The 27,277-nt window shown below is 37.8% G+C and overlaps 1 protein-coding gene across 1 annotated transcript in view; it reads left to right on the top strand.

The window, feature by feature from the left end:
- The window catches only part of SLC35F1 (solute carrier family 35 member F1), a 521,014-nt gene that overhangs the window by 291,291 nt on the left and 202,446 nt on the right, over window positions 1-27,277 (top strand). The window contains exon 2 of the mRNA XM_036925045.2: window positions 5,453-5,628. Within this exon, the coding sequence (XP_036780940.1) occupies window positions 5,453-5,628 (176 nt within the window). The remainder of the gene's footprint in view (window positions 1-5,452; window positions 5,629-27,277) is intronic.

Here is a 27,277-nt window from a genome sequence, read left to right as displayed (position 1 = left end):
ATTAGATAAGTATTTAATGAAATAGAAACTAAAAGGACAAGAGATCAGTGAGACTAAGAACTGATTCTTTGAAAAGATAAAATTGACAAGCGTTTAGTTATATTTACCAAGAAAAGGAAAGGAGAGGACAAATAAATAGAATCAAATTTATTCTACTTATAGATTTTCACAACTGATATCACAGAAATTCAAAGGGTCATAAGAAACCACTATGAACAATTATGCCAACAAACTGGACAACCTAGAAGAACTGGATAAATTCCTAGAAACTTATAACCTACCAAGAATCATGACAAAATAGAAAATCTGAACAACCTGATTATCAATAAGGAGACTGAATTGGTAATCAAAAACCTCCCAACAGAGAAGTCTAGAACCAGACCATTTCACTGGTGAATTCTACCAAACATTCAAAGAAGAATTAATACTAATCCTTTTCAAACTCTCCCCAAAAATAGGAGAGGAGGGAACTCTTCTAAACTCATTTTATGGGGCCAGCATTACCCTGATACCTAAACCAGATAAGGACACCACAAGAAAAGAAAATTACAGGCCAATATCCCTGATGAACATAGATGCAAAAATCTTCAACAAAATGTTAGCAAACTAAAATTACAGTAGAATTACCATATGATTCAGCAATTCCACTTCTGGTGTTTAGCTGAAGACAATGAAAACAATAATTAGAAAAGATGTCTGCATCTCCATGTTCATTGCAGCATTAACTACAGTAGCCAAGGTATGGAAACATCCTAAGCATCTATCAATGAAGAAACAGAGAAAGAAACTGTGGTGTACAGACACATAATGGAATATTATTCAGCTGTATAAAAGAATGAACTCTTGCCATTTGCTACAACATGGGTGGATCTTGAAGGCATTATGTTAAGTGAAATAAGTCAGACAGAGAAAGACAAATACTGTATGAACTCTCTTACATATGGAATCTTAAAAAGAAAAAGAAAGGAAAAACAAACTCAAAGGTGGAGATGTCAGTGTTGTTGAAATATGTGAAAGGAGTCAAAAGGTAACAAGAAAAATAATAGAATTGACAGTGGGGAGGACCAAAAAAAAACCAGACAAGTAGAACATGGAAAACAAGAAAAATCTTTGTGTGTACCTATAATCACATTTTTTTTTTCCTGCTGTTTGAACAAAAGACCCCACCTACTCATTTTTCACTAAGATGTGCAAATTATGTAGCCAGGCCTGTTCCTTGAAACTGAGTTTCTTAAAGTTGGATCACATGCTTTTTCATCCTACTATTCTGTATCTAACATAGTATATGGCATTTATTAGACATTTAAAAATGCTTTTTGAGATAATTTTCATTAACTTAATTTGATTTATGTTTTATACATAGATATTAATATGTGTATTACATATTTATGTTTATACACTTATATACTGTGATTATATAATGATGTATGCCGTAGGTAGATATAAAATATTTAGAAAACTGATTTTCAGACATTTTGATCTTTCAGTTATTTCTGTATTGAGATAACTGTTTCAGTCTCTCTGAACTTGCAAGCCATTAATCTAAATGCTAATTTAATCAATGCTATCTTTCTAAAAACTATAAAAAGTAAATTAATATCAGGTAAGCAGATTCATTGCACTATAAGCTTTCAGAATGTGCCCAGTGTCAGCACATTTCTATGAGAAATGAAGCTGTTAATGCCACACACACACACACACACACAAATAATATAATAGTATCTGCCTTATAAGGTTATTATAAGGATTAAGTATGACAGTATGTGTAAGTCTAAATCTGGGACGTGGAATATAGTAAGAACTTATAAATAGGAATTTCAGCTCCAGAATCTTGGTTTAGTAGCTCTGCAATGACAAGGACAGTGTCTTATTCATCTTCGAATGTGTAGTGCCTGGCATATAGAAAGCTGTTTTATAGTATGTTGTTGCATGTATGTTAGAAGGACTAAAATTTTATTTTCTTATGCAAGCAATCTGTCTTTTTTTGTGTGGCATGGTTTTATTTGGGAAAGTCACAGAATGTTGCCAAGGATTTGAATACCATGGTTGTAATTTAAGCAGCAGTAGGAATTACCATGTCATGGCAGTAGCTTTCAACTTTTTCCCAAGGTGACACTCTCTGTACACGTAATTCTCCAAAAGATATACTCAGCATCAGGAGCAACTTCTAGTATGTTAGCTGTAACTCTCCCTATTTTTCTTCCACTTAAGGATGTAAGTTATTATGCAAATCAACAAGAGGATATTGAGAGGATAATGAGATAACCATGAATCCACCTAAATTAAATTTTAAATTTTGTTAGATGTTATTATCTTAATTATCATTGTTACTATTTTGTTATGTGGCAGGTAGGTCAAACTTCTTCAAAAAAGTCATTGACTTCTTCAAAATTCATCAGTCATTCTTTCTTGGTTCACAGCCATTTTTATTTTCCTCCTTTCCTGTCCAGTTAGTCACCGCTAACTGTTCCCTCCATGAAATTCTCTGTTCCCTTGGTTTCCATGACACCAGTTTTGTTCTGGTACTCTCCACTCAGCCAAACCAGGGCTCGCGAAGGCTAGCACTGGCTGCAAGTCATCCTCCATCAGTCCTCGTTCTCCTCACCCTCTAAGCAGCATTCAATGTTACGACTGTTCTCTCCATGAAGTCTCTGCTGCTTTGACTTCCTTGACAGCAAAAACATCCCCCGCCCTCTCCCTAGCCTTCTAACTGCTTCTGACTCTAGTGATAGGACTTCTTCTCTCCTAATCCCAAATCTGGGGATTCTCCAAGGATTTTTTTCCTAGGCCTACTTATTCACTTTCCTAGTCTTCCTTCCTTGGTGATATTATCCATTTCCAGTCCTTCAGCTATCACTCTTATGTGTATGACTTCTACCTCTTTATCTTCTTGTTGACCTCCCTCCCCAAATCACATCCCACATTCCTAATACTGCTGGATAATTTGGAAATTCATCTGCCTGCTTACACTCAATATACCAAAAATGCTGATTATATTTCCACTAAAACCAACTCCTTATCATGATTTTAGTTAGTGGATCCCCTTTTAGGCTGACTTAAAAGCTTTGAGTTAATTTTGGAACTTCTCTTCATCTCTGCTTTTTTTTTTAAATCTCCCTGTCATTTCAATACAACTATTCAGTGTTGCCTAAGGCTAGTTCTGCAGTCTTTGAGTCCCTCCATTTTCTACTTTGAATGCCATTGCCCAGCTGTAGCTACAATGAAAAACATTAGATAAATGTTCTGGCTGTCTGGCAGAGGGGAAAAACGTGTAAAAGCAGTAATTATAATCAATGATATAGAAGTAAAGGAGAAACATCCCAGGGAAGAGAGGGCAGGGAAAACTTCATAAAGTAGGTAACATGAGCTAAAACTGGAAAGATGAATAGGAGTCAGACTGAACAAAGGCAGGGTGAACATTCTGGAAATAATAACACACTCAAGGAAATGTTGGCAAAGAAGACCATGCCTCATTGCTGAGGTGAAGTAGTTCCATAGGGCTGGGGCTCTGGCTTCATGGGGGGATAAAATGGGGGAAGCAGGAGGTAAACTCCAGAGGTAGTAGGAGGAAGAAGGTATTAGGGCCTTGTTTCAGTTATCTGTTGCTACATGACAAGTGACCACAAACTTCATGCCCTTAAACAACCACCACTGATTATTCCTCACAGTTCTCCAACTGGGAAGCAATCTCTGGGGATGGTTCATCTCTGCTCCATGGGCTCAGGTGGCACAGCTCTCCTGGGGGCAGGAGGATCCGGGATCCTTACTCACTTATCTAATGCTTCAACTGAGAGAGCAGTGGCTGACTGGTCCTCTCTTTCATTTGCCATGGTCTCTCAAGATTCAGTAGTCCACCTTACATGGAAACTATCCTAAGGGGGCAAAAAATGGAACTTCCTAGTTAAGCTACCTAGCTTCTTAAGGCTTAGACCCAGAAGTCTCATAACTTCCCATCCCTACATCCTTTCCCTTACATTTAAAATAAGTCACATGCCAGCTCAACTTCCAGGAAAGGAGAAACAGATCCCACCTCCCTTTGGGGAGGAGCAGCATGAATGTAGAGGAATGGGAAGAAACATTGACAACCTTCTTGTAGAGGGCATACCACAGGCCTGAGATCACTGCATTCTGTAGGGTACTGTTGTAAGATTTTAAGCAACAGACTGACATTTTAAACTTACACCTTTAAAAATATCTCTCTGATTCCTTTATAAAGATTGAATTTAGGGGGTCAGGACCAGTATTTGAAAAAAGAGCAACCAGTGAGAAGCCTCTACCAGTGTATTACAGGTTAACCGCAGTGAAGCCTTTTCTCTGAGCCCACATGCCTTGTCATAATTATTCCATGGAAGCAAATGGAATGAACAAAATATGAGGGATGCCTCTTTTTTTTTAAGCAAGACAGTACCAAGATATTTGTGCCCTTTCTGGAAAGATAGATTCACATCTGCCAAAGGAAAGTAAATATGTAATACTACAAATCATCTACCTAATGCTTTTTTGTTTTGAAATACTACTACTTTCTTGTTTTATGTTGCTGTTTCTATAAATTAACTGGGAAAGTCAGATGATTCTTTGGGGGAGAGCAAAACCTGCTTTGTTTGTTCCTAGGGTCTCTTCATGTGTCAGAGCATGCAGGCTCATGTGATCATAAAGTTCATATGGCATTTTATTTCTATGCAAAGTGAACCCCTTGACTTTTGCCTCTAGTCCCTCCTACAGCGGTCCTAAGGGTTAGTGTACATGAAAAAGCCACAGAAAATACTTACAGAATTTAAATGTTTTATTACAACACCTCAGTCACTGTATTTCCTTCATGAATAACAATTAATGGCTAAGTAATTGCACCTTAATCAGAGCACAGAAACTAATGATCATCTTAGTATTTGCTAGAGCAAACTGAGATCCAAAATCTGGAAATGGAGAGGAGATGGTCCTTCTGGATTTTCATAGGTTCATACAGGTCCTTCACTAAGTGTTCCTGGAACCAAGATTTCAACTGTAAAGAAAACAGTCTCCTTTTAGTGTGAGAACCTGAGGATAAGGTTGAAATCTGGTCCCTCTTGGCCAGTGTTCACGTGCTCTCTCAGGTGTCTGAACACTTAGTTAATGCTATGGTGGGCACAGGACGATGTTAATTTTCCCCACAGGCTCCAGAATACAGTGGCTAGAAGCCAGGATCACTTGGAGAGATTTGGTCTCAAATCCCAGCTTTGCCACTTCCTAGTTATGTGACTGTGAGCAAATTCCTTAATCCCTCTAAGCTTTAGTTTCTTCCTCTGTAAAACCTCAGTAATAACTGCACCTTCCTGGTAGGATTGCTGTGATGGATTAAAAGAAATACTATTTATAGCACTTCCCCTCATGAATAGCACATGTACTCAATAAATTTTAACTGTAAATGTTTTAATGGATTTCCTGCTGATCATTCTTGTTTCTCTTTATTTCTCAGGGAGATGTTAATCTCTGTGGCTCTGGGCCAGGTGTTATCCCTCCTTATTTGTGGAATTGGCTTGACCAGCAAGTACCTGTCAGAAGATTTCCATGCCAATACACCAGTCTTCCAGAGTTTCCTCAATTACATCCTTCTTTTCTTGGTCTATACCACCACACTAGCAGTCAGACAAGGTAAGCATGCAAAATCCCAAGAATATAGCTTGGTTTCTCCTTTACAAACATATAGAAGAATGATGAGCTATTATGAGGTAACTTTTTCACTTACAGTATCATAAGAGAATTCAAAACCCTAAATCTCACTCTTCTATTTTGCAGCAATACAGCAAACAAAATGAATGAATAAATCACAAAGAAGCATAAATAGTCTGAGTTCAGCAGGAAGTAGAAAATGCATGTATAAGCAGAAATGTACAATTGCTCACTATTTGAATTCCTGTTAACATTCCTTGTACCTCTCAGTAAATCTAAATAGAGTACCTCCCTGGAACCTGGAACAGGCCTACTGCAGTTATCTTAAATAATGCTATCCTGAGAAAATCCAAGAGAATTACAGACAAATATATGGGAAAGTGGCATGGGAAAGATAAAAGTAGTAAACACACACAACTCTAGTAAGGGGGGAAAAAGTCCACAAACGTTCAGGTGAAATGTTCTAACTCAACTTAAAATAGCTAAAGCAATAAAACAAGTTCTCCAAGAGCCAATGCAAGAAAAGCTTTTTGATGGCCAATTGCAGTTAGAATACTTGGAGTGTATCTTTGGAGGTTATACTTCAGAACCTTGTGATTATAACCACTGAATCTCTTGTAAATGCTTTTATCTATGGCCCAGGAATAGCCACCATTTTCCCCCAGTAGTAGTGTTGACTGTAAAATATGCATTGAAAAATAATCATTAATAGGTTTAAAGACAATTCTATACTTTAATAATGAATAAGGATGCATGAATAGCGTTAATCCTAACAATCATACTGTTTTGAAACTTCTATAAGAACTGTATGTCATTATTTAGTTTTTATACTTCCTCATTTGGTGACCATCCAGAGTAATAGTGCTTAGTTATGATTTGTTCATACTAGATTTCATTCAGTGGGACAGAATTCAAGTTTAATTTTGGATTTGTTTAAAGTATTGAAGAAGCTGATTTCATTTACTTCTGAAAAATTGGTGTTACTGGTGTTTGTTTTTTAAAATTTAACATCAGTAGACATAACTAATTTAAAAATAAAATTTCAATCAAAACCTCAGGCTACAAAAGTTATAGACATTGAGTCTCAGCTGTATTTCCTCAGTGTGTTTTGGAAGCCAATTATTTTGAATTCTACAAGTGCCCCAAAAAAAAAAAAAATCACATGAAAGTGGCTGAATTTATCTTCTCTAGGTATTTTTTTTTTTGTACCATTAATCTACAATTACATGAGCAACATTATGGTTACTAGACTCCCCACATCATCAAGTCCCCACCACATACCCCATTACAGTCACTGTCCATCAGCGTAGTAAGATGTAGAATCACTACTTGTCTTCTCTGTGTTGTACATCCCTCCCTGTGCCCCACACCCCCTACATTATGTGTGCTGATCGTAATACCCCTTTTCCTGCCTTATCCCTCCCTTCCCACCCATCCTCCTCAGTCCCTTTCCCTTTGGTAACTGTTAGTCCACTCGTGGTTTTATGAGTCTGCTGCTGTTTTGTTCCTTCAGTTTTTTCTTTGTTCTTATATTCCAGATATGAGTGAAATCATTTGATACTTGTCTTTCTCCGCCTGACTTATTTCACTGAGCATAATACCATCTAGCTCCATCCATGTTGTTGCAAATGGTAGGATTTGTTTTCTTCTTATGGCTGAATAATATTCCATTGTGTATATGTACCCCATTCATCTACTGATGGACACTTAGGTTGCTTCCATTTCTTGGCTATTGTAAATAGTGCTGCTATAAACATAGGGGTGCATCTGTCTTTTACAAATTGGGCTGCTGCATTCTTAGGGTAAATTCCTAGAAATGGGATTCCTGGGTCAAATGGTATTTCTATTTTGAGCTTTTTGAGGAACTTCCATACTGCTTTCCACAGTGATTGAACTAATTTACATTCCCACCGGCAGTGTAGGAGGGCTCCCCTTTCTCCACAACCTCGCCAACATTTGTTGTTGTTTGTCTTTTGGATGGTGGCGATCCTTACTGGTGTGAGGTGATATCTCATTGTGGTTTTAATTTGCATTTCTCTGATGACTAGCAATGTGGAGCATCTTTTCATGTGTCTGTTGGCCATCTGAATTTCTTCTTTGGAGAACTGTCTGTTCAGCTCCTCTGCCCATTTTTTAATTGGATTGTTCGCTTTTTGTTTGTTGAGGTGCATGAGCTCTTTTTATATTTTGGATGTCAACCTTTATCGGATCTGTTGTTTATGAATATATTCTCCCATACTGTAGGATGCCTTTTTGTTCTATTGATGATGTCCTTTGCTGTACAGAAGCTTTTCAGCTTGATATAGTCCCACTTGCTCATTTTTGCTTTTGTTTCCCTTGTCCAGGGAGATATGTTCATGAAGAAGTCACTCATGTTTATGTCCAAGAGATTTTTGCCTCTGTTTTTTTCTAAGAGTTTTATGGTTTCATGGCTTATATTCAGGTCTTTGATCCATTTCGAATATTTGTGTATGGGCTTAGACAATGGTCTAGTTTCATTCTCTTACATGTAGCTGTCCAGTTTTGCCAACACCAGCTGTTGAAGGGGCTGTCATTTCCCCATTGTATGTCCATAGCTCCTTTATCATATATTAATTGACCACATATGTATGGGTTAATATTTGGAGACTCTATTCTGTTCCACTGGTCTGTGGCTCTGTTCTTGTGCCAGTACCAAATTGTCTTGATTACTGTGGCTTTGTAGTAGAGCTTGAAGTTGGGGAGTGAGATCCCTCCCGCTTTATTCTTCCTTCTCAGGACTCTAGGTATTTTTATCACCAAATAGCCTAGGCTACAAGACGATCAGTTGTAATTTGTCTTTGGGGTCTTGTTCATCTTACTCTCCCAGGAGTCCAGGGATTTAACAAATACATGCATTAAGAAAAAAGTAAAATCAAGCCATTCTAAGAAGCAAGAGAATAATATCATAGCAGGTAGAGACAGAAATATTAGAAAACTAAAGGTAGCAAAAGACCCACAGTTAATGATACCTTCTATTGAGGCTTTATAATCTTCCAGACACTATGTATATGAATTACTTCTTTTATTCCTTCATTCCAAAGAGATGGGTGTTATTATCCAAGATTTTATAAATGAGAAAACTGAGACTCTGCCTGTGTCAAGAACCTGCTCCAGACTATAGAACTAGGAGGCATAGAGGCACACCCGATGCCAGGGCTGCACGCCATTCTGGCCCCTCTGCCCAGTACATGTGAGGCCACTGGAGAGAGAAGGGAGATACTTGTGAGCAAAAGGAGGGTTTTTTCCTTGAATCTCAAAATCCTGCAGAAGAAACCAGCCCTGGGTGCAAGATCTAGTGAGGCATAGGAGCAAAGTCAGGAGAATGTGGCCAAGATTCGTGTGGGGAAGGTAGGCAGGGGAGAGCAGGTAAGGGAGAGGCAACACTGGAAGGAGGCCCAAGAAGGGAAGCAGCAAGGGATTTGGAGGCTCTTTGGAAAGAAGACTGAAGAGGGCCTGAGGAAATTCTGTCTATCCCTGTCAGTTATAGAATAAATTTCTAAAATGTCCTATTTGGAGATTTTTACCATTGCCTCCAATTATCACTGAATTTGCTGGCATGTCTTTATCTGGGTGTTTACCCAGAATGTTTGTTTTAATCTTTATCTTTAGAAGGTTTAATAGGCTGGCATTACACTAACATCTGGAAATCAACATAGTAATTACATTAATTTTGTATAGGCTGATTCAGTACTATGTTCTAGAGACATAATAATCTCTCTCCTATTTCACCTCAAGATTTGAGAGGGAATGAACAACAGCAAAGAGGGGAAGAGGAATGGAAAGTGCTCTGTGTATAGGGAGATGTCCTCATGACCACAATTTCTCCTCCTTTCCTGGTTCTCGCCAACCACTCCCAAGAGTGCTACAGATTAAGACTTAACAAGATGCCTGTCTTCCCATCTCTGCCAGCCCAGATGTCACCTATCTTGCTGGGCCACCATATTAATTTGATGCTACCTTAAACTACATAACAGCAAGAAGTTAGATTTGGATATATACTTTTAAACAAATCTTCATAATTTCAATCATAAAACAAAAATTATAATTGTCACATAAACACAATATAATAAATGCAAGAAGCCTTTAAGAATGTTAAGGGTGATGTTATTAGAAACGCCTTGTGAAAACTTGACTTCAAAGTTGAACTGAGTTCTCTTTATCAAATATCATTGGACCCATGATCAAATATTCTGAAATACAAGGTTCTAGCAGAAGTCTGAGTATAACTCCAGGTGAAACTGAAGTTTTGAATTTGTCCCTGATTATTTTAGATGACTACAACAATTTGAGTACTTCTCTTCTTTAACAATTTTATTAATTTGTTTATTAAATAAATAAATAACAATTTATTTATTTATATTAAGACATCATTGATATACAATCTTATGAAGGTTTCACATAACTGACATTGTGGTTACTACATTCACTCCTATTATCAAGTTCCCCCCTACACCATTACAGTCACTGTCCATCTGCATAGTAAGATGTTGTATAGACTACGTGTCTTCTCTGTGCTGTACTGTCTTCCCCATGACCCTCCTTCACTATGTGTGCTAATCACATAATGTGTGCTCTCCCTCCCTCCCCACCCATCTTCCTCTACCCATTCCCTTTGGTAACCGCTAGCTCCTCCTTGGAGTCTGTGAGTCTGCTGCTGTTTTGTTCCATCAGTTTTGCTTGTTATACTCCACAAATGAGGGAAATTATTTGGTATGTGTCTTTCTCTGCCTGGCTTAATATTCACTGAGCATAATACCCTCCAGCTCCATCCATGTTGTTGCAAATGTTAAGATTTGTTTTTTTCTTATAGCTGAATAATATTCCATTGTGTATATGTACCACATCTTCTTTATCCATTCATCCATTGATAAGCACTTAGGTTGTTTCCATGTCTTGGCTAATGTAAATAGTGCTGCAATAAATATAGGGGTGCATATGTCTTTTTGAATCTGGGATCTTGTTTTCTTCAGGTAAATTCTGAGGAGTGGAATTCCTGGGTCAAATGATATTTCTATTTTTGGCTTTTTGAGGAATGTCCATATTGCTTTCCACAATGGTTGCACGAATTTACATTCTCACCAACAGTGTAGGAGGGTTCCCCTTTCTCCACATCCTCACTAACATATATTGTTCCTTGTCTTTTGGATGTTGGCCATCCTAACTGGTGTGAGGTGATATTTCATTGTGGTTTTAATTTGCATTTTTCTGATAATTAGTGATGTGGAGCATCTTTTCATGTGCCCATTGGCCATCTGAATTTTGTCTTTGGAGAAGTGTCTGTTTATATCCTCTGCCCATTTTTTAATCAGGTTATTTGCTTTCTTGGGTGTTCAGGCATGTGTGTTCTTTGTATGTTTTGGATGTTAATGCCTTCTCAAATGTGTCATTATGAATGTATTCTCCTATACTGTAGATGCCTTTTTGTTCTGCTGATGGTGTACTTTGTTGTACAGAAGCTTTTTAGTTTGATGTAGTCCTGTTTGTTCATTTTGGCTTTTGTTTCCCTTGCCTGAGGAGATGTGTTCAGGAAAAGTTTATCATATTTATGTTCAAGAGATTTTTGCTTATGTTTTCTTCTAAGAGTTTTATGGTTTCATAAGTTACATTCAGGTCTTTAATCCATTTCAAGTTTACTTTTATGTATGGAGTTAGACATTAATCCAGTTTCATTCTCTTACATGTAGATGCCTAGTTTTGTCAACACCAGTTGTTGAAGAGGCTGTCATTTCCCCATAATATATCCATGGCTCCTGGTTTCATTGATTCCTTCTATTGTTTCATTCTTCTCAATTTTTATTTATTTCTGCTCTGATCTTTATTATGTCCCTCCTTCTATTGACTTTGGGCCTCATTTGTTTTTCTTTTTCTAGTTTCATTAATTTTAAGTTTAGACTGTTCACTTGGGATTGTTCTTCTTTCTTGAGATAAGTCTGTATTGCAATATCCTTCCCCCTTAGAATGACCTTCACTGTGTCCCACAGGTTTTTGTGGTGTTGAGTCATTGTTTTCATTTGTCTCCATATATTGCTTGATCTGCTTTTATTATTTGGTCATAGATCCATTGATTCTTTAGGAGCATGTTGTTTAGCCTCCATGTGTTTGTGGGCTTTTTGTTTTCTTCACATGATTTATTTTTAGTTTCAGACCTCTGTGGAATGAGAAGGTGGTTGGTACAATTTCAATCCTTCTGAATTTACTGATGCTCTTTTTGTGGTCTAGTATATGATCTATTCTGGAAAATGTTCCATGTGCACTTGAGAAGAATGTGTATCCTGCTGCTTTTGGGTTAAGTGTTCTGTAGATGTCTGTTAGGTCCTCTGTTCTAATGTGATCAGTGCCTCTGTCTCCTTCCTTATTTTCTGTCTGGTTGATCTGTCCTTTGGAGTGAGCGGTGTGTTGAAGTCTCCTAAAATGAATGCATTGCATCTTATTTCCTCCTTTAATTCTGTTAGTATTTGTTTCACATACGTAGGTGCTCTTGTGTTGGGTGCATAGATATTTATAGTGTTTGTATCCTCTTGTTGGACTGACCATTTTATCATTATGTAATGTACTTGTCTCTTGTTACTTTCTTTGTTTTGAAGTCTATTTTGTCTGATACAAGTACTGCAACTCCTGCTTTTTTCTCCCTATTAGTTGCATGAAATATCTTTTTCCATCCATTTACTTTCAGTCTGTGTATGTCTTTGGGTTTGAAATGAGTCTCTTGTAGGCAGTATATAGATGGGTCTTGTTTTTTTATACATTCTGTGACCCTGTGTCTTTTGATTGGTGCATTCAGTCCATTTACATTTAGGGTGATTATCAATAGATATATACTTATTGCCATTGTAGGCTTTAGATTAGTGGTTACCAAAAGTTCAAGAGTAGCTTCTTTACTATTTAGCATTCTAAATTAACGCACTTAGTACATTATTTCAAACACAATTGAAAGGTTCTTTTTTTTTCTCCCTTCTTTTTCTTCCTTGCCCACTTTTTATGTTTTATGTTTCATATTCCATACTTTTTGTTTATCTCTTGACTGACTGTGGGTAGTTGATTTAATTTTTCATTTGCTTAGTAATTAATCAGTCTACTTCCTTTACTGTAGTTTTATTTTCTCTGGTAGGAGATATTTAGCCTTAGGAACCCTTCCATCTATAGCAGTCCCTCCAAAATACACTATAGAGACAGTCTGTGGAAGGTAAATTCCCTCAACTTTTGCTTGTCTGGAAATTTAAATGATTACCTTGCCAGGTAGGGTATTCTTGGTTTGAGGCCCTTCTGCTTCATTGCATTAAATATATCATGCCACTCCCTTTTGGCCTGTAAGGTTTCTGCTGAGAAGTGTGATGATAGCCTGATGGGTTTTCCTTTGTATGTGATCTTTTTTCTCTCTCTGGCTGCTTTTAAAACTGTGTCCTTGTTGTTGATCTTTGACATTATAATTATCATATATCTTGGTGTTTTTTTTCTTGAGTCCCTTGTGTTGGGAGATCTTTGCACTTCCATGGCCTCAGATACTATTTCCTTCCCCAGACTGGTAAAGGTTTCAGCAATTATTTCCTCAAACAGACTTTCTATCTCTTTTTCTCTCTTCTTCTTCTTCTGGTACTCCTATAATGTGAATATTGTTCCTTTTTTATTGGTCACACAGTTTTCTTAATATTCTTTCATTCCTAGAGATCCTTTTTTCTCTTTCTGCCTCAGCTTCTTTGTATTTCTGTTCTCTCATTTCTATTTCATTTACTGTCTTCTCTACCTCATCTACTCTGCTTTTAAATCCCTCCATTATATGTTTCATTTCAGATACTGTGTTTTTCAGTTTCTATCTCATTCTTGAAGTCCTTCCTGAGATCTTGAATATTTTTCTGTAGCTCCATGAGCACATTTATGATTTTTATTTTGAAATATTTATCAAGAATATTGTTGATTTCAGTTTCACTTAGCCCTCTTTCTGGTGTTTGAGTGATTTTTGTTTGTACCAAGATTCTTTTGCTGTTTCATATTTCTAATGATTACTGATTACTATGGAATAATAATTTTGTATAGGTGGCACCCTCTAGTGCCCAGCTCTACTTTCTGGAGCTGCCCAACACCTGAAGCAATAGTGTGAGTTGCAGGTGAGTGGCACCAGTGCCTGTCGGGAGGAAAGAGTTCTTTCCTTCTTCCCACTGCAGTGCCTGCCTCTACTGCCCAGTCCAATGGGCCATGCGCATGGGCAGGAGCCTCTATGTTATACCCCTGTCGCTGCCATAGGCAGGGCTGCCCTCCAGCTGGCCTGGCATGATGGTGGAGGCAACATGTTTGTGAACTGGTGCCTGCTGGGGAAGGAGCGGCAGGTTGTGTTTCACAGTGGGGGGGCTTCAGCACGTGTCCCCAGCTAGGGGAATCAATCACTTGAAGCTCCTGAAAGTTCCTAACCTGCTGGGCTGAGTGTGCTGAAATGATTTTGTTCACCTGTCCTTTCTCCTGAACAGTAAGCTCTGTGTAATCCTGGCATCTTTAGCACCCCTCTCACTATTGGGAAGTCTTTCAAAGTGTCCACCTGCCCTTTGTCCCAGAGCAGCCAGTAGTGGGTACCTGTTCTCCACAAGAGGCTGGGATCTCAGTCTCTCTGAGTATTCTCCCTGTCTTTGCTTTCCATCCTCACTTATCTCCAGAGCACCATGTAATGTGTGTTTGTGCTCTCATAGCAGGTCTCCAAAGGGGGTGTTCAGCAGTCCTGGGTTTCTACTCCCTACCTGCTCTGTTTCTCTGCCTCTCTCCATTGTGCTGGAGGGGGAAGGGCTTGGGTCCTGTTGGACAGTGGCTTTGCTACTTTACCCTTTTCCATGACATCTTCTCTATTCCCAAGATGTAGGCAGTCTGTCACAGTCTTCTTTCTGGTCACTCTTTCAGACTTAGTTGTATTTGCTGTATTTTCATATTATATATGGTTTTGGGAGGAGGTTTCTGCCCCTCTCCTCACACTGCCATCTTTTCTTCTACCTACATTTCATCCTTAAAAATTTTGAATTTTGTTGAACAAAGATTTAAATCTACATCTCTCCTTGATTGGAGCTAGTTTTTTATTCCAGATTATTCTAAATTTCAAAAAAAAAAGATATTGCTGTTCATACCAAAGAGTTTCAGTAATGCAACTTTGTAGAAAAATGTGTTTCAAAAAAGTTGTTCCATTGACCTTGTATCATGTTTGAGAATTTAGTTAAAATTTAGATAGTTATTACTTCAGTAGGCTAATTGTAACCACTTTGGAGAAGTTATTCAGGCAATTAAAATGTACCTATTGAAGTAATGCCTGAAATCGAAACCCATGCCTAAAGTAGGGCTTCCAGGCTTGTCAAGAAACAAGTCCTCTTCCTGTGTGTCTTTCCTTTACATGCTACAACCACACTTACAACACATCTGATACCAGATGTGTGGAGATTGTTTCCCACACCAAGCAATTCTGTGACACCAGGTGGTGTCCTACAATTTAACTCCATTCTGACACTATCTACATGGAGATAACATCAGATCTCACAGGCTAAGGGCTTAGTTTCGCAAGATTGCTCCCTCCTTTCAGATTCTAACCCCAGTCCAGGTGGTAACCTGTGCTTCTGACTGATGGGCTATAAATTGGAGGCTGTCATGACCTCCTCCTTGAGTTTGATTAATTTGCTAGAGCAGTTCACAGGACTCAGGAAAACAATTTACCCACTGCTTACCAGTTTATTATAAAAGGATATTATAAAGGACATATATGAACATCAAGATAGAAGAGAAGAACAGGACAAGGTATGGTATGGGGAAACACCACTCTCCCAGCACCTCTCTGTTTTCACCAAATTCCCAGAAGCTCTCCAAACTCTGTACTTCTGGGATTTTATGGAGGCTTTATTACATAGGCATGATTGCTCATTAACCATTTCCAACCCCTCTCTCCTCCCTAGAGAATGGGTAGGCAGGGCTGAAAATCCCAAGCTTCTGATCATGGCTTGGAATTTCTAGTGACCAGTCCCCATCTAGGAGCCCACCACAATTCACTTCATTAGACCAAAGGACATTTCTATCACCCTGGAAATTCCAAGGGATTTCAGAACTCTGTGTCAGGAACCATCATCAAAGACCAAACATTAGAACAAAAGATGCTCCTAGTGCTTTTATCATTTATCTTACAGGGGTTTGAGAAGTTATGTGCCAGGAGCTGGGGACAGAAACCAATATATGCATTTTCTATTACCTAATAGGAACTAAGAAAGTATGATAAACTTCCAGAAAGTTGTGGATTTCCTAAGGAATTCTCAAAAGAAGACTCTTCCTTATATCCACTTTTTCTTAAAATTCCATGTAATGTTAGCTGAAGTCAGGAAACAGAGAAACACAAAATTAGACTATAAACAAGAGGAAAAAGAACAGACTGGGGTCCAACTGAAGCCCACCCAGTTCTTGCATTTGTGTTGTAGAAGCAAGAAACATTAAAGGCTTTTAAAAAAAAAGGTAAAAATGGGGTATATTCCTTATCACAAAAAAAAGTCATCAAACTTTTTGCCCGTAAGCCTCTCTCATCAATTATTAACAAGAATCTTACTTCTTCCCAGAACTGCTTTCAGCAGTTCTTAAATAATAGATACTCATGGCTCCTCTTTTGTCAGTTGTTAACTTCTGATTATTTATAACTTCTGATTATTTTTAAACAACAGAGTTTTTAAATAATCAATAACTTCCTCCTCCTTCTCTTTTGCCATTTTTTCCCCTCACTTCTTGTCTATTTCCTCTTTATTTTCCCATCAACAAATGCTACTGGGGGAGATAAGGTTGTGGGACAAGGACAGGATTATGAAGATAAAACAGAAAAAAAAAGAACCTTTCATTCCTTATTTTCCACCTAAAGTCATAGTGGTGGGGGAAAAAAGGGTATTAGTAATGGAAACATGAATAGAATAAAACTGTCTGTTTCTTTTCATATACAGACCCCGGAAAGAAAAGAAAATGTTGCCACCATTGATCATCAAGTTTTGGTGATCTGGTTCTACAAGTTTTGCTGGTGACTGGTTCTATAAGTTCTGCTTTCTCATTAAAAGATACTTTTATAAGCTCTTCCAATTTTGAATAAGAGCTTCCAGATTAAAAAAAAATTGATGACTATTGCATGTGTTTTGCTTTCCACCAAATTCTTGAAACAGGCATTATTTATTGAATTGTTTATATATTTCTTTGTGTGCGTGTAAAAATGAAACAAATCTCTAATAGTGCTAATAGATCACTTATGAAAGCATCACCATGTGTAGTACCTTTGATTTTTTCCTAAAGAGAGAATACTGAAAAGTAAATGCATGCCAGACTGTTCATGAGAAATATTCTCATTTTGAACATAAAATTCCAGAACACAGAAATCCTAAAGATATAGGTTCAAATTTCAGTTGTAAGTGGGAAGGCTGAAGACAGGAACTCAGCTCAAGTATTTCAAGCACTCACTCTCTCCCAGGCTCATCTCCCCACCATCTTCTTTTTCCCACCCAGAGCACTCAAGTAGGGCAGAAGAGATGAAAGGAATGTATACAAATGACAGCTTGGCTGCAACAGCTGGATATGTTCATAGCCCAGTTGTCTGGTCCCACAGCCCTCAGCATTTTAAATGTGTGCTCTTTTCAAAATTTGTGCCAAAAGAGTATTCCTCCTTTTGGTGATGGCTGCACATATTGTTACCCCTTCCAGTGCCAGACAGGCTCCATTATTGGTTCTCTGCAGAAACAGTACAGTTCTTACATATAGTTATATAGACCAATTTCTCAATTACCAATGTTGCAAGATTAAAAAATCTATAAAATTAGAAGAAATGTAGGATTTCATACAAAATAATACTGACCTCTCAGAGAACTACAATAGGTCTTAGAAACTTAGGTATCTGGCATTTCACAGTTTGTCAGACCTCAGAGTTACCTGAAAAATCTCACCTCCCCGACTCTGTCAGTACCGCTTTGACTCTGTGAAGCTTTGCCTCTTGCTTTTTGTTGGGATTTTCTTTGATGCTTACCATAGGAAGCCAAAAGCAGAGGCAAGAGCAGTGGAAAGAGTTAAAGCAAGATCCAAGATTTTCTCAGAGGAGAAGCCCAAGTTTGGCTCACACACAGTTCAGTTCCAATCCTCTGGATAACCTTGACTAAATCACTGAGGAGAAGGGGCTGTTAGCAGGTTGGCACAATATGAAAGCAATTAGCAAATGTAAATACTGAATCATAACTCCCTTGGGAGTCGTAGGGAAAATATGACTTTCAGTTACCTAAGTCTGGTGAGGTAATACTCATTGGAGCCTTTTAAAAAGTCTCCCTTGTGGGAAATTACTTGGCAAGCCTCCATTCCTATCCCTTGTCAAGTTGCATTTATCTTTACTTCTAAGTATGATTGGAGAGTTATAGCTTCCATAGTATAGAAAGGTTGTACTTCAGGGATTTCTGAGGTAAATCCTTGGTAGACACTCCATGGGTATTAGGCTTCTATTGTCAGGGAAGGGAGAAGAAAAAGGGGCTAGGGGGTTAGTCACACACTATGCTGGCACACTGGTAGAGAAAATTAGAATCCAGTTCTAGTAAAACTGCCTGCCAGTATATGGAACAACTGGAACTCTCATGTACTACTGCTGAGAATGTACAATAATACCATCACTTTGGAAAATAGTTTAGCAGTTTCTTATAAAGTTGAACATACACTTACCATATGATCCATCAACCACATTCTTCCAAGAGAAAGGAGAGAATAATGGCCACACAAAGAACTGTACACAAATGTCCACCTGCAGCTTTATTCATAATTACCGAAACCTGTAAACAACCCAAATGCTTATCTGTTTGTGAAAGGATTAGCAACTTTGGTAAATTCATACAACCACAAAAAGGAATAAACTAATGATACATGTAATGATATAGATTAATATCAAAACATTACTCTAAGTGTAAGAAGCCAGACATAACAGCTTAGACACTGTATAATTACACACTGCATGGTAATTAATGTTCTGGAAAAGGCAAAACCTGTAGGGTCAAGAAACAGATCAGTGGTTGCCAAAGCCTGGGAGTACAGGGAGGAAGTGGACTGCAAAGGAGCACAAGGGAACTCTTGTGGTGATGGACGTGTTCTCTATCTTGATTGTTGTAGAGGTTACATGACTGTTACACATTTTTCAAAATTTTTAAACTGTATACTTAGAAGGCGTTAATTTTATCACATGTAAGTTTTATTTAATATTCTTGAACAAAGACCAGAAAAGAGTGAAAGAAAATTACTTGACTGTCTGTCATCAACCTGTGGTTACCATGATAAAATGTGTCATTAGAGTCTCTATCATGTAGAGTTTCCAATATGTAGCCATTCCCTCAGTCACTAATGGATATTAGCACATGCCATTAAAACTTCCCATTTCACTGTGGCATACATTTAGTCTATAAGAATGAGTAATTAAAAAAAAAATGCATCTACTCCAAGGAACTTGCTAATGTGACTTCAGCTTTCATCAAGCTCATAATATAAACTGTAAAAGTATACACACTCCATGTATAGATGGAATGCTTACAGGATGAATTGACACCCTATTAAGTCTCCCACTTAATCAAATGTATACTGTCCAATACTGCATGTTCTGTTTGTGCTAAAGTGGATAAATCTCAAATAGAATAATACCTTGTATAGAAATTTCAGTATTGCTTAGTGCAATAAGTGACTTTTAGACTGAAGGAAAATGATATGAATGTGCAACACTGTCTTCTCCTCTTAATGAATCCTTGCATAAAACACACACACACTCTCTCTCTCTCGATCTCTGTTGCTCTCTCTGTCTCTGTCTCTCTCTCTCTCTCTCTCTCCCTCTGTCCATCAGACCTTCCCTCATTCCCCATGCCCAATATTCACTAATGGATGCCTTTCTGATTCTTTCACCAAAAACAGCATAAAAGCTTGGATGGAGGGACTGTCTCTCTATTTTATCTGGAGTCCATGTTGACTGAATTCTGGAAATGTTTAAGATGCATCTATTCATTCTGAGAGCTGATACAGAGTAACACTCATTTCTGGCACGCAGCTCTAGCATTCATGTGGGAGACTGAACGGTGGTTACAAGATAACCATATTGCCTAAAGGAGATAAGTCCCTTTCTGCCAAAATAGTGCTTTGTATGTAATTAGTGTAAAAACTCAAAAGAATAGAGTTTATCCTTACAATCATATTTCTCATTAAAAAAGAATCATAATGGAAGAACAAAGCAGTCCCTGTAGTGGATTGAATTGCTTTCCCTAAGTTTTCATTAAATCAAAGACTTGGCCATTAGCTGTCTCACAGAATCTGTTGCAGTTGGCTACATGAGATTTGAAGGGGAGAAAAAAAACAAAAACACTGAAGTAATCTTTTTTCCTCCATGGAATTAGAATTTCACTGTGGTTCTCCTTAGATCAGAATCCCCTGTCTATGCATTTTTTTGAGTATCTGATTTCATTGGTTTTCATTGCTGAGATTTTTGAAGACCAGGAAGAGGATCATGTAACTCACTAAATTTAAATGTGATGTTTGCAAATGGTGGGTTCTGACTAAAGTTGGAGTAAAATTCATGAGCCATTGAGTCATCCCAGTAAGTTCCCATAATTTATCAATACTATATTTCCCTATTTCCTATGTCAGGATAATAATAGTAACTGCTCTGAGATTCATGTGAACTACATGAGGTTACACAGAAACTAGCACAGTATCAAGCATGCAGAAAGCATTGAATGTGTATGATGTGCCATCATTCTCATTAGATTTGCTTAAGAAATATCGGTCTCTTCCCCAGCAAATTAGGTTTTTCACAGGTAATCCTTAATTTGAATAAATTCCCTCATGAGGACCCCGACATTCATTAGCCATATTTCAGCATTGTGTTCTCCTTAACTTGTCCCTGGACGTCAGAGTAGGTGCTGGTATGATTCATATCAGGATCAAAAAGAGGCATTTGAAATGTTTTCTCACCCCTACGGTGGCCAGTGTGAGTGAGGGAACTCACTGGTAGAATGATTGCACTAGATCTGGCTAATTCTAAAATGCACTAGTTCACACCCCCCGCTCCCCTCGCCCCACCCCAGGTGTAGAGTGGGGGTCCTTCTGCCTTGGAAAGCCCAGCCAAGGGATACAGTGGGCACCCGGAATCTGCACAAAGGAGCCAGAGCCACCCTTCTACTTCCAGGTGTAGCTGCACACAAACTACAAGATACCGGGAATGGGACGTGAAGGTTGCCAAAGAGTTGAAAGAGTAATTCTCTAGGCCAGTGCTTGCCTTTATAAGAAACATTCTTGTAGATATATCTTTAAACACCTGACACCAGAAAAGAGTGGGCACTTTGCTCTAGAGCTTTGATTATGACCGTGAAACTTCAAGGCAGAATTGCTTCCCACCCCTTCTCTCCCTCTTGTTGTTTTGTGTGTGTTTCCTATCTTTTCTCCTATTTCCTGCCTTCGCCTCAGCTTTTTCCTCCTCATACAGTCATAACTGATAGATAAATGGGAGGAAATGGAAAGCAAAACATTCCCATTCCCTTTACTGAGATAGAACTGTCAGTACAAAGTCAGACCTCACAGAGAAGATCCAGGTTCAGTTTAAGCCATGCCTGCAAATAGCCACTGCAAGTGGCTTTTCTTTACTCAAGGAAAGGCTGTGAGCACAAGAACACCAATTAAGATCAAGTGTGCTGGAAACTAAGCTTGACTACCTTTTTTCCTGAATGTTTTTTCTTCCACATCACACACAGAGTGCATCTATGAACTGCAACCAACTGAACACGCATGTAGAAAGCAAAGCAGATCCAAAGCAGCTGGGAAAATTACATTCCTATTGGGCCTGCTGACCAAGGCATATGCCAGCTTGAGAAGTTGAGGAAAAAGAAGTGTGGTTTGACCAAAACCAGGAGGGGAAGGTGTTTCTGTACCAGATCATTTCCTTCAAGGAATCAGTTCCTGGGGCGAAGGCCATAGATACCTTAGAAGATCCTGTCATTAAAACAGCAAGGGTTCTTCAGATGTATTCCTGGAGGGAGACTTGGGTCACTATTTTATATCAGAATCCCAAAGCTCCATCAGTTATTTGGAATAAGGAATAAACAGTATGTCCCTTTTAAAACCGTTTCAATGGAAACCATAGTAAGAAATCTGCACAGGATCTAATGTTACTAATGAACTACTGGTTGGACAAAAACTGTTCCTTGAAGAGTTCATTAAAAGTAATCTTGCTTCCATTTTTTGACAGGGTAAAAACTTCTTATTTCAAAGTTAAGAACTAAAATTAGGATGGGGAGAGGAAAAAAACATAAAAATAATCCAACATGCAAAAGAACTGCAAAATGCCCTGAGAGAGCACAAAGCTTTGGGAGCTTTATAGCCAGGGAAGTGGCTGCCAGCATATCATCCTCTAGCTGATCACAGAGCCATTGCTCAGCCATCTTTCAGCAGGAAGAGCAGCCACAGACAAACTCAGTGGATTACTGGGGCTTCACCAAATTCAAAGTGGCATGTTCTACACATGCCAGCTCATTTTAACTTTTGGCTTATTGGATGCCATTCACTGAGGTAGGAATTTCCAGCTGTGCTGTATTAAACTCAGGACCATTATAGCACGACTTCAAGCAAGCTATTGATTTTAAACTTTTCTCAGGCTTAAAGAAAGTAAGATCGTTCAGAAGCAAGCAAAGGACTTGGCTTCTAAAAATAAAGTTAAGGAACTTGGTAACTTCTTAACAGAGAAATGTGTGGGCAGATCTTATGTAAGTGGCATAAATGTGGAAGTTTCTGTACTGTTAAAAATTGAGAGTGATTTACTATATGGAAACATAATAGATCTCAACCCTTGACTTTTCTTGTTTTGGCATCAGCTATGTTGAGTAATTTAAGATGCCTGACAGGAAAGTCATTGGTAAGGTGTAACTATGCACACAAGCCAAAGATGCAACCCTCCCCAGTTTTTTAGTTTAGGTTCTGCCCATGATTACTTTATATAAAACCTTCTAGAAAGCTCTGACCTAATTACATGTTCTTTAAATTTCTCTTACCTAAATTGGAGTTCTCTTACCTTCCTCTGTCACTCATTTCTTTCTTCGTGCATTCATTCATATATTATTTCATTCATTTATTCAAGATACGCTTTTTTGAGGGCCTTTCTTTTTTAGGCACTGTACTACTAGGTGTGAAAGATACCTGAGTAAAGATGATTTCCCTTCCCACACTCCTTTTAAGCTCACAGATAAGAGGAGGAGAGTGACAAGTAAAGAGTCTTCACAACTGCACAGTGCATGTCTAAGGACCTTGCTTTCCTTTATCTCCACCAAGTCTCCATTAAAAAAGAATTTCTCCTCTGTCATCCATGTCACCACTCTGTTCTCCATACAGCCACCTGTCCTCCCTTTCCCAATTAGTCACAGCATAAAAATTGATTACAAGCAGTTACAGTCTATACATTTCGTGCCTCCCCAGGGCCTTGCTTTGATTGTGCACACACCCATTGCTCTAGGGTCCTGCTTGCAGTGAGAAGAGCAGCACCACCCCCTACACTGTCTCCCTGGGAGAATACATTTCCATCCACCTCCTTTATTTAGACTAAGTTGTGGGGACTCCCTGGCTGCTATGCTTCTATGAGCCAGAACAGTTGGCTGTTCTCATTACTAGTGACTTCCAAGACCCTCAGAGGTCTCCTATCCTTTTCCAAGCAGTTATGTATGAATCAAAGGTCTACATCATTTTTCCTGACTTAAGTGACCCTTTAATGTAGTGACAAATAGTCCCTTACTTTTCTGGCTTTATCCCTTTAAAAAGCCTTTGCTCTTCTCATGATTTGGGGATGTACCTTCAGCACTTGCTGGAATATGAAATTATATTCTTCCCAAGTTTCTAACAACCCCCATGATATATTAGAAACCACAATAATTTAATATTATGAAATGAAGTAATAACTGAAGAACATCAAAGTTTGTGGGCTTTATTCCAGCACCCGACAGGGAGAAAGAAGTGCCAGTACTCACTGGGACAATTAGCATCTGTGGAAGAGAGGGAAGGAAAACCAAAATATCAACTTCTTGCCTTTGACCAACTAGCTTGTCTCGTTTTTTTAATGTACTGCATGGTCCATTTAGTCAATACTCATTACATCTCTTTCAAGTTATTAGGTTACCATTTTGTAGTATTCAGAGGAGTAAGTTAACGGTGCCTTTGGTAATCAGAGTCATAAGTACAATCTTCACTAGTTTCAGTATAGTTCCAGAAAATAGCATAGTTAAATATCTAACTGAGTGCAGCAATGATTATGATTCCTTTGAACAAACGATTACTGCATCCTGTTGATCTTGTACTAAAATCCCTGATCTAAATCTATTTATTCATGGATTCACCTAAAAAACAAAATAGGATATCTCTCCCTAGCAAGCATACCTCCAACCACAGATATTTCCTGTGTATCTATGCAACTCCCATGTTTAAAGTTTAAACACATGAACAAACTAACTTAGGAAACTCCCATCATCTCTGAGGCTGAAGTTTCATTTCGTTGCGGAATATACTGACTGATGCAAAGTTGTCTTCAATTAAATTCCACAAATGTTTATTGGGCCCATGGTATACCAGGCAGCACATGAGACCCTTTCAGATGCCCTCTCTCCAACCCCATCAGCTCTAGCACTGTCTAAGCCAAGCCACTCATCTCTTTTCCCTTGGACTGCTTGGTAACCACCCTGGACTCCTCTCTATCTCTGACACCTGCCACACCTTCATCACTGGAATCCCACTTTTAAAACCTTATTTGCTCTACACTCAAGTGCAGTGTCAGCCAGGCTTTGGGTGATCGTATATATCCTTCTTTATGATTTATGTTGAAATTAGAATTTTTAAAAAGCAATTGGGAGAGAAATTGGTTAGTAAAAAGTTATTATTTTCCATATCCATTGAAATCAACATATACTTTTCAGCTTCATTATGGGAGCTGAAATACATTCTTTTTAATAAGGATTCAAGGAAGCTCAAAATCAAAATACTAGAATGTTGCTGTTCCTGCTTTCTAATTAGCCTGTCTACTTGAGGAAAGGAGGCCAAAGATGTAATATTCTAATTTTTGTTTTCTGAGCAGAGTTTCTTCTAAAGTGCAAACCATGTTGTCTTGGATTTCAAAATGGGAGATGTTGATCCTAATGTAAAAAAATAAACAATATTTCAGATACTATTTTCATACCAACTTTTATTGATACTCTGCTTTCTATATAGCATTATTGCTGACCTTGAAGAATTTCATCCATCTTTTAATATAGAGCTTCCAACTAAAACCAATTTAGTTAGTTGAATATTAAAATAAATTGAAATCCTCCTTAATAATAAATCTTCTAATCAAAGATCTTTGTTGGATTGCTACTTAGTCCAATGTCTACTTTTTAAAAATTGCTAAATATTAGGAGAAAACCCTGAACAGCCAAGAGACTCTGAGACAATGTTTGATGTGACAATGTTATAACCATTTAAAAAAATTTTTTGATTACCCAAGTAATACCTGAATATAAACATTACATGTTTATGTAAATATAAACATTGTAAATGCAGACATAAATGTTTTTTAAAAAAGAGAGTGCTTCCTACACATTACATAAATTCCACTCTCATCTTCAAATCTTTGTTAAAATCTTATTATTCATATTTTATGTCACTTTTCTATGCATATGCATTCATATAAATAGTTATAATGTGTTTTTCATGCTAGGAATTATACATAATGTTCTGAAATTTCCTTTTTTCACTTAATAATATATCCTGGAAAATTTTCCATCTCAGTACATGTACATTTATCTTATAGTTTTTAATTGCTATGGTAGTATTGATAAACTCACAATTAGTGGTCATCCGGGTTGTTTCTAATTTTGAATTACTCCATCCATTTTATAAGAAACATTCTTATAGATATATCTTTAAATGCATGTGAGAGTATCTTGTTGTTTAGATTTCTAAAAACTTAAATGCATTTTAAATACTGATAAATGTCACCAAATCTCCCCTCCCCAAATGTAATACCAGTTCAAAAGCCTACTAACAGTATTTGAAAGTATCTGTTTTCCCGCATATGTATTGACACTGGATATTATCAGTAATATTTTTTTGTCGATCTGAAAGGTGGAAAATGTCATTGTTTTAAATTTTAGTCCCTTAATTACCAGTGAAATGAACATCATTTTGTATGTTTATAGGCAAGACGAAATAACTTTTAAATCCTAAAATAAGAGCAAGAAATGACAATGATCCCTCACAAAGTCTGCTCTTGGTGTAAGAGTAAGTCCCAGTAGACTCCTTTTCTTCTGTCTTTCCCTCAGTCTCCTGTTTTCATCTCCTTATGAATTAGTGCAAATAATGCAAAACAAATGAGCCCTGTGATACCTTCCTCTGGAAGAATGCCACTGCCAGAACACCGGAGTAATAATATAGAAATTTATATCATCCTTAAACCTTTTATAGTAGTGTAATTAGTAGGGCTATTAATACTACCCAAGCCTAGCTTTCTTTATTGCTGTAAACACAGCTTGTGAACACATAAATGACATCAGTAATAATCCTTTAGGGCATCATGTAAACCAAAGCACTTGAGTCAGTTTAGCTAGGGTTTAATCAGACTCTCCATTCAAAAAAAGAAAAAAAAAAGATTCACTTTGCTTAGAAAGCAGAGTGTGAGGGATAACCCTTGGGCATATTCCAGTATTTGCATTTGGGATTCCAGGGAAGGTTTACTGGTGTAGATATCCCTAGGCAGAATGGATTGTAGAGAGATAAATTTTGGCCAGTATCAGTGCAGAATTATGCACTGTTATATAATTCATCAGCCAAATATATTCTGCTTATTTCTATAGCTCAGTGTCATTTACATATGGCTTTCTTCCCTCTTGGGGAATTAAAAAAATGTTTTTTATTAAGATATTATTGATAGGCACTCTTATGAAGGTTTCACATGAAAAAACAATGTGGTTACTACATTTACCCATATTATCAAGTCCCACCCATATCCCATTTGCTTTCTCTGTACTACTATGTTTTCCCCGTGACCCCTCACACCATATGTACCTTCCTTATTATCTAAGAGTGTAACTTAACTGACTTAATATGCTATTACAAACACAAGCTAAAGGTTCTTTTTTTTTCTCCACCTTTTTCTTCCCCCTCCATTCTTTATATATTAGGTATCATATTAGGTACTCTTTGTCTTTCCCATGATTGACTTTGGGAGTAGTTGATTTAATTTTCCATTTGCTTAGTAATTAACTGTTCTACTTTCTTTACCGTGCTTTTATTACCTCTGATGACAGCTCTTAAACCTTAGCAACACTTCCATCTATAGTAGTCCCTCCAAAATACACTGTAGAGACTGTTTGTGGGAGGTAAATTCCCTCAGCTTTTGCTTATCTGGAAATTGTTTAATCCCTCCTTCAAATTTAAATGATAATCTTGCCGAATAAAGTATTCTTGGTTGAGGTCCTTCTGCTTCATTGCATTAAATACATCATGCCACTCCCTTCTGGCCTGTAAGGTTTCTGCTGAGAAATGTGATGACAGCCTGATGGGCTTTCCTTTGTATGTAATCTTTTTTTCTCTCTCTGGCTGCTTTTAATAGTCTGTCCTT

Source organism: Manis pentadactyla, chromosome 12 (genome assembly GCF_030020395.1).
Source record: "Manis pentadactyla isolate mManPen7 chromosome 12, mManPen7.hap1, whole genome shotgun sequence".
Taxonomy (NCBI): Eukaryota; Metazoa; Chordata; class Mammalia; order Pholidota; family Manidae; genus Manis; species Manis pentadactyla.
This window is presented reverse-complemented; position numbering and strand designations above follow the sequence as displayed.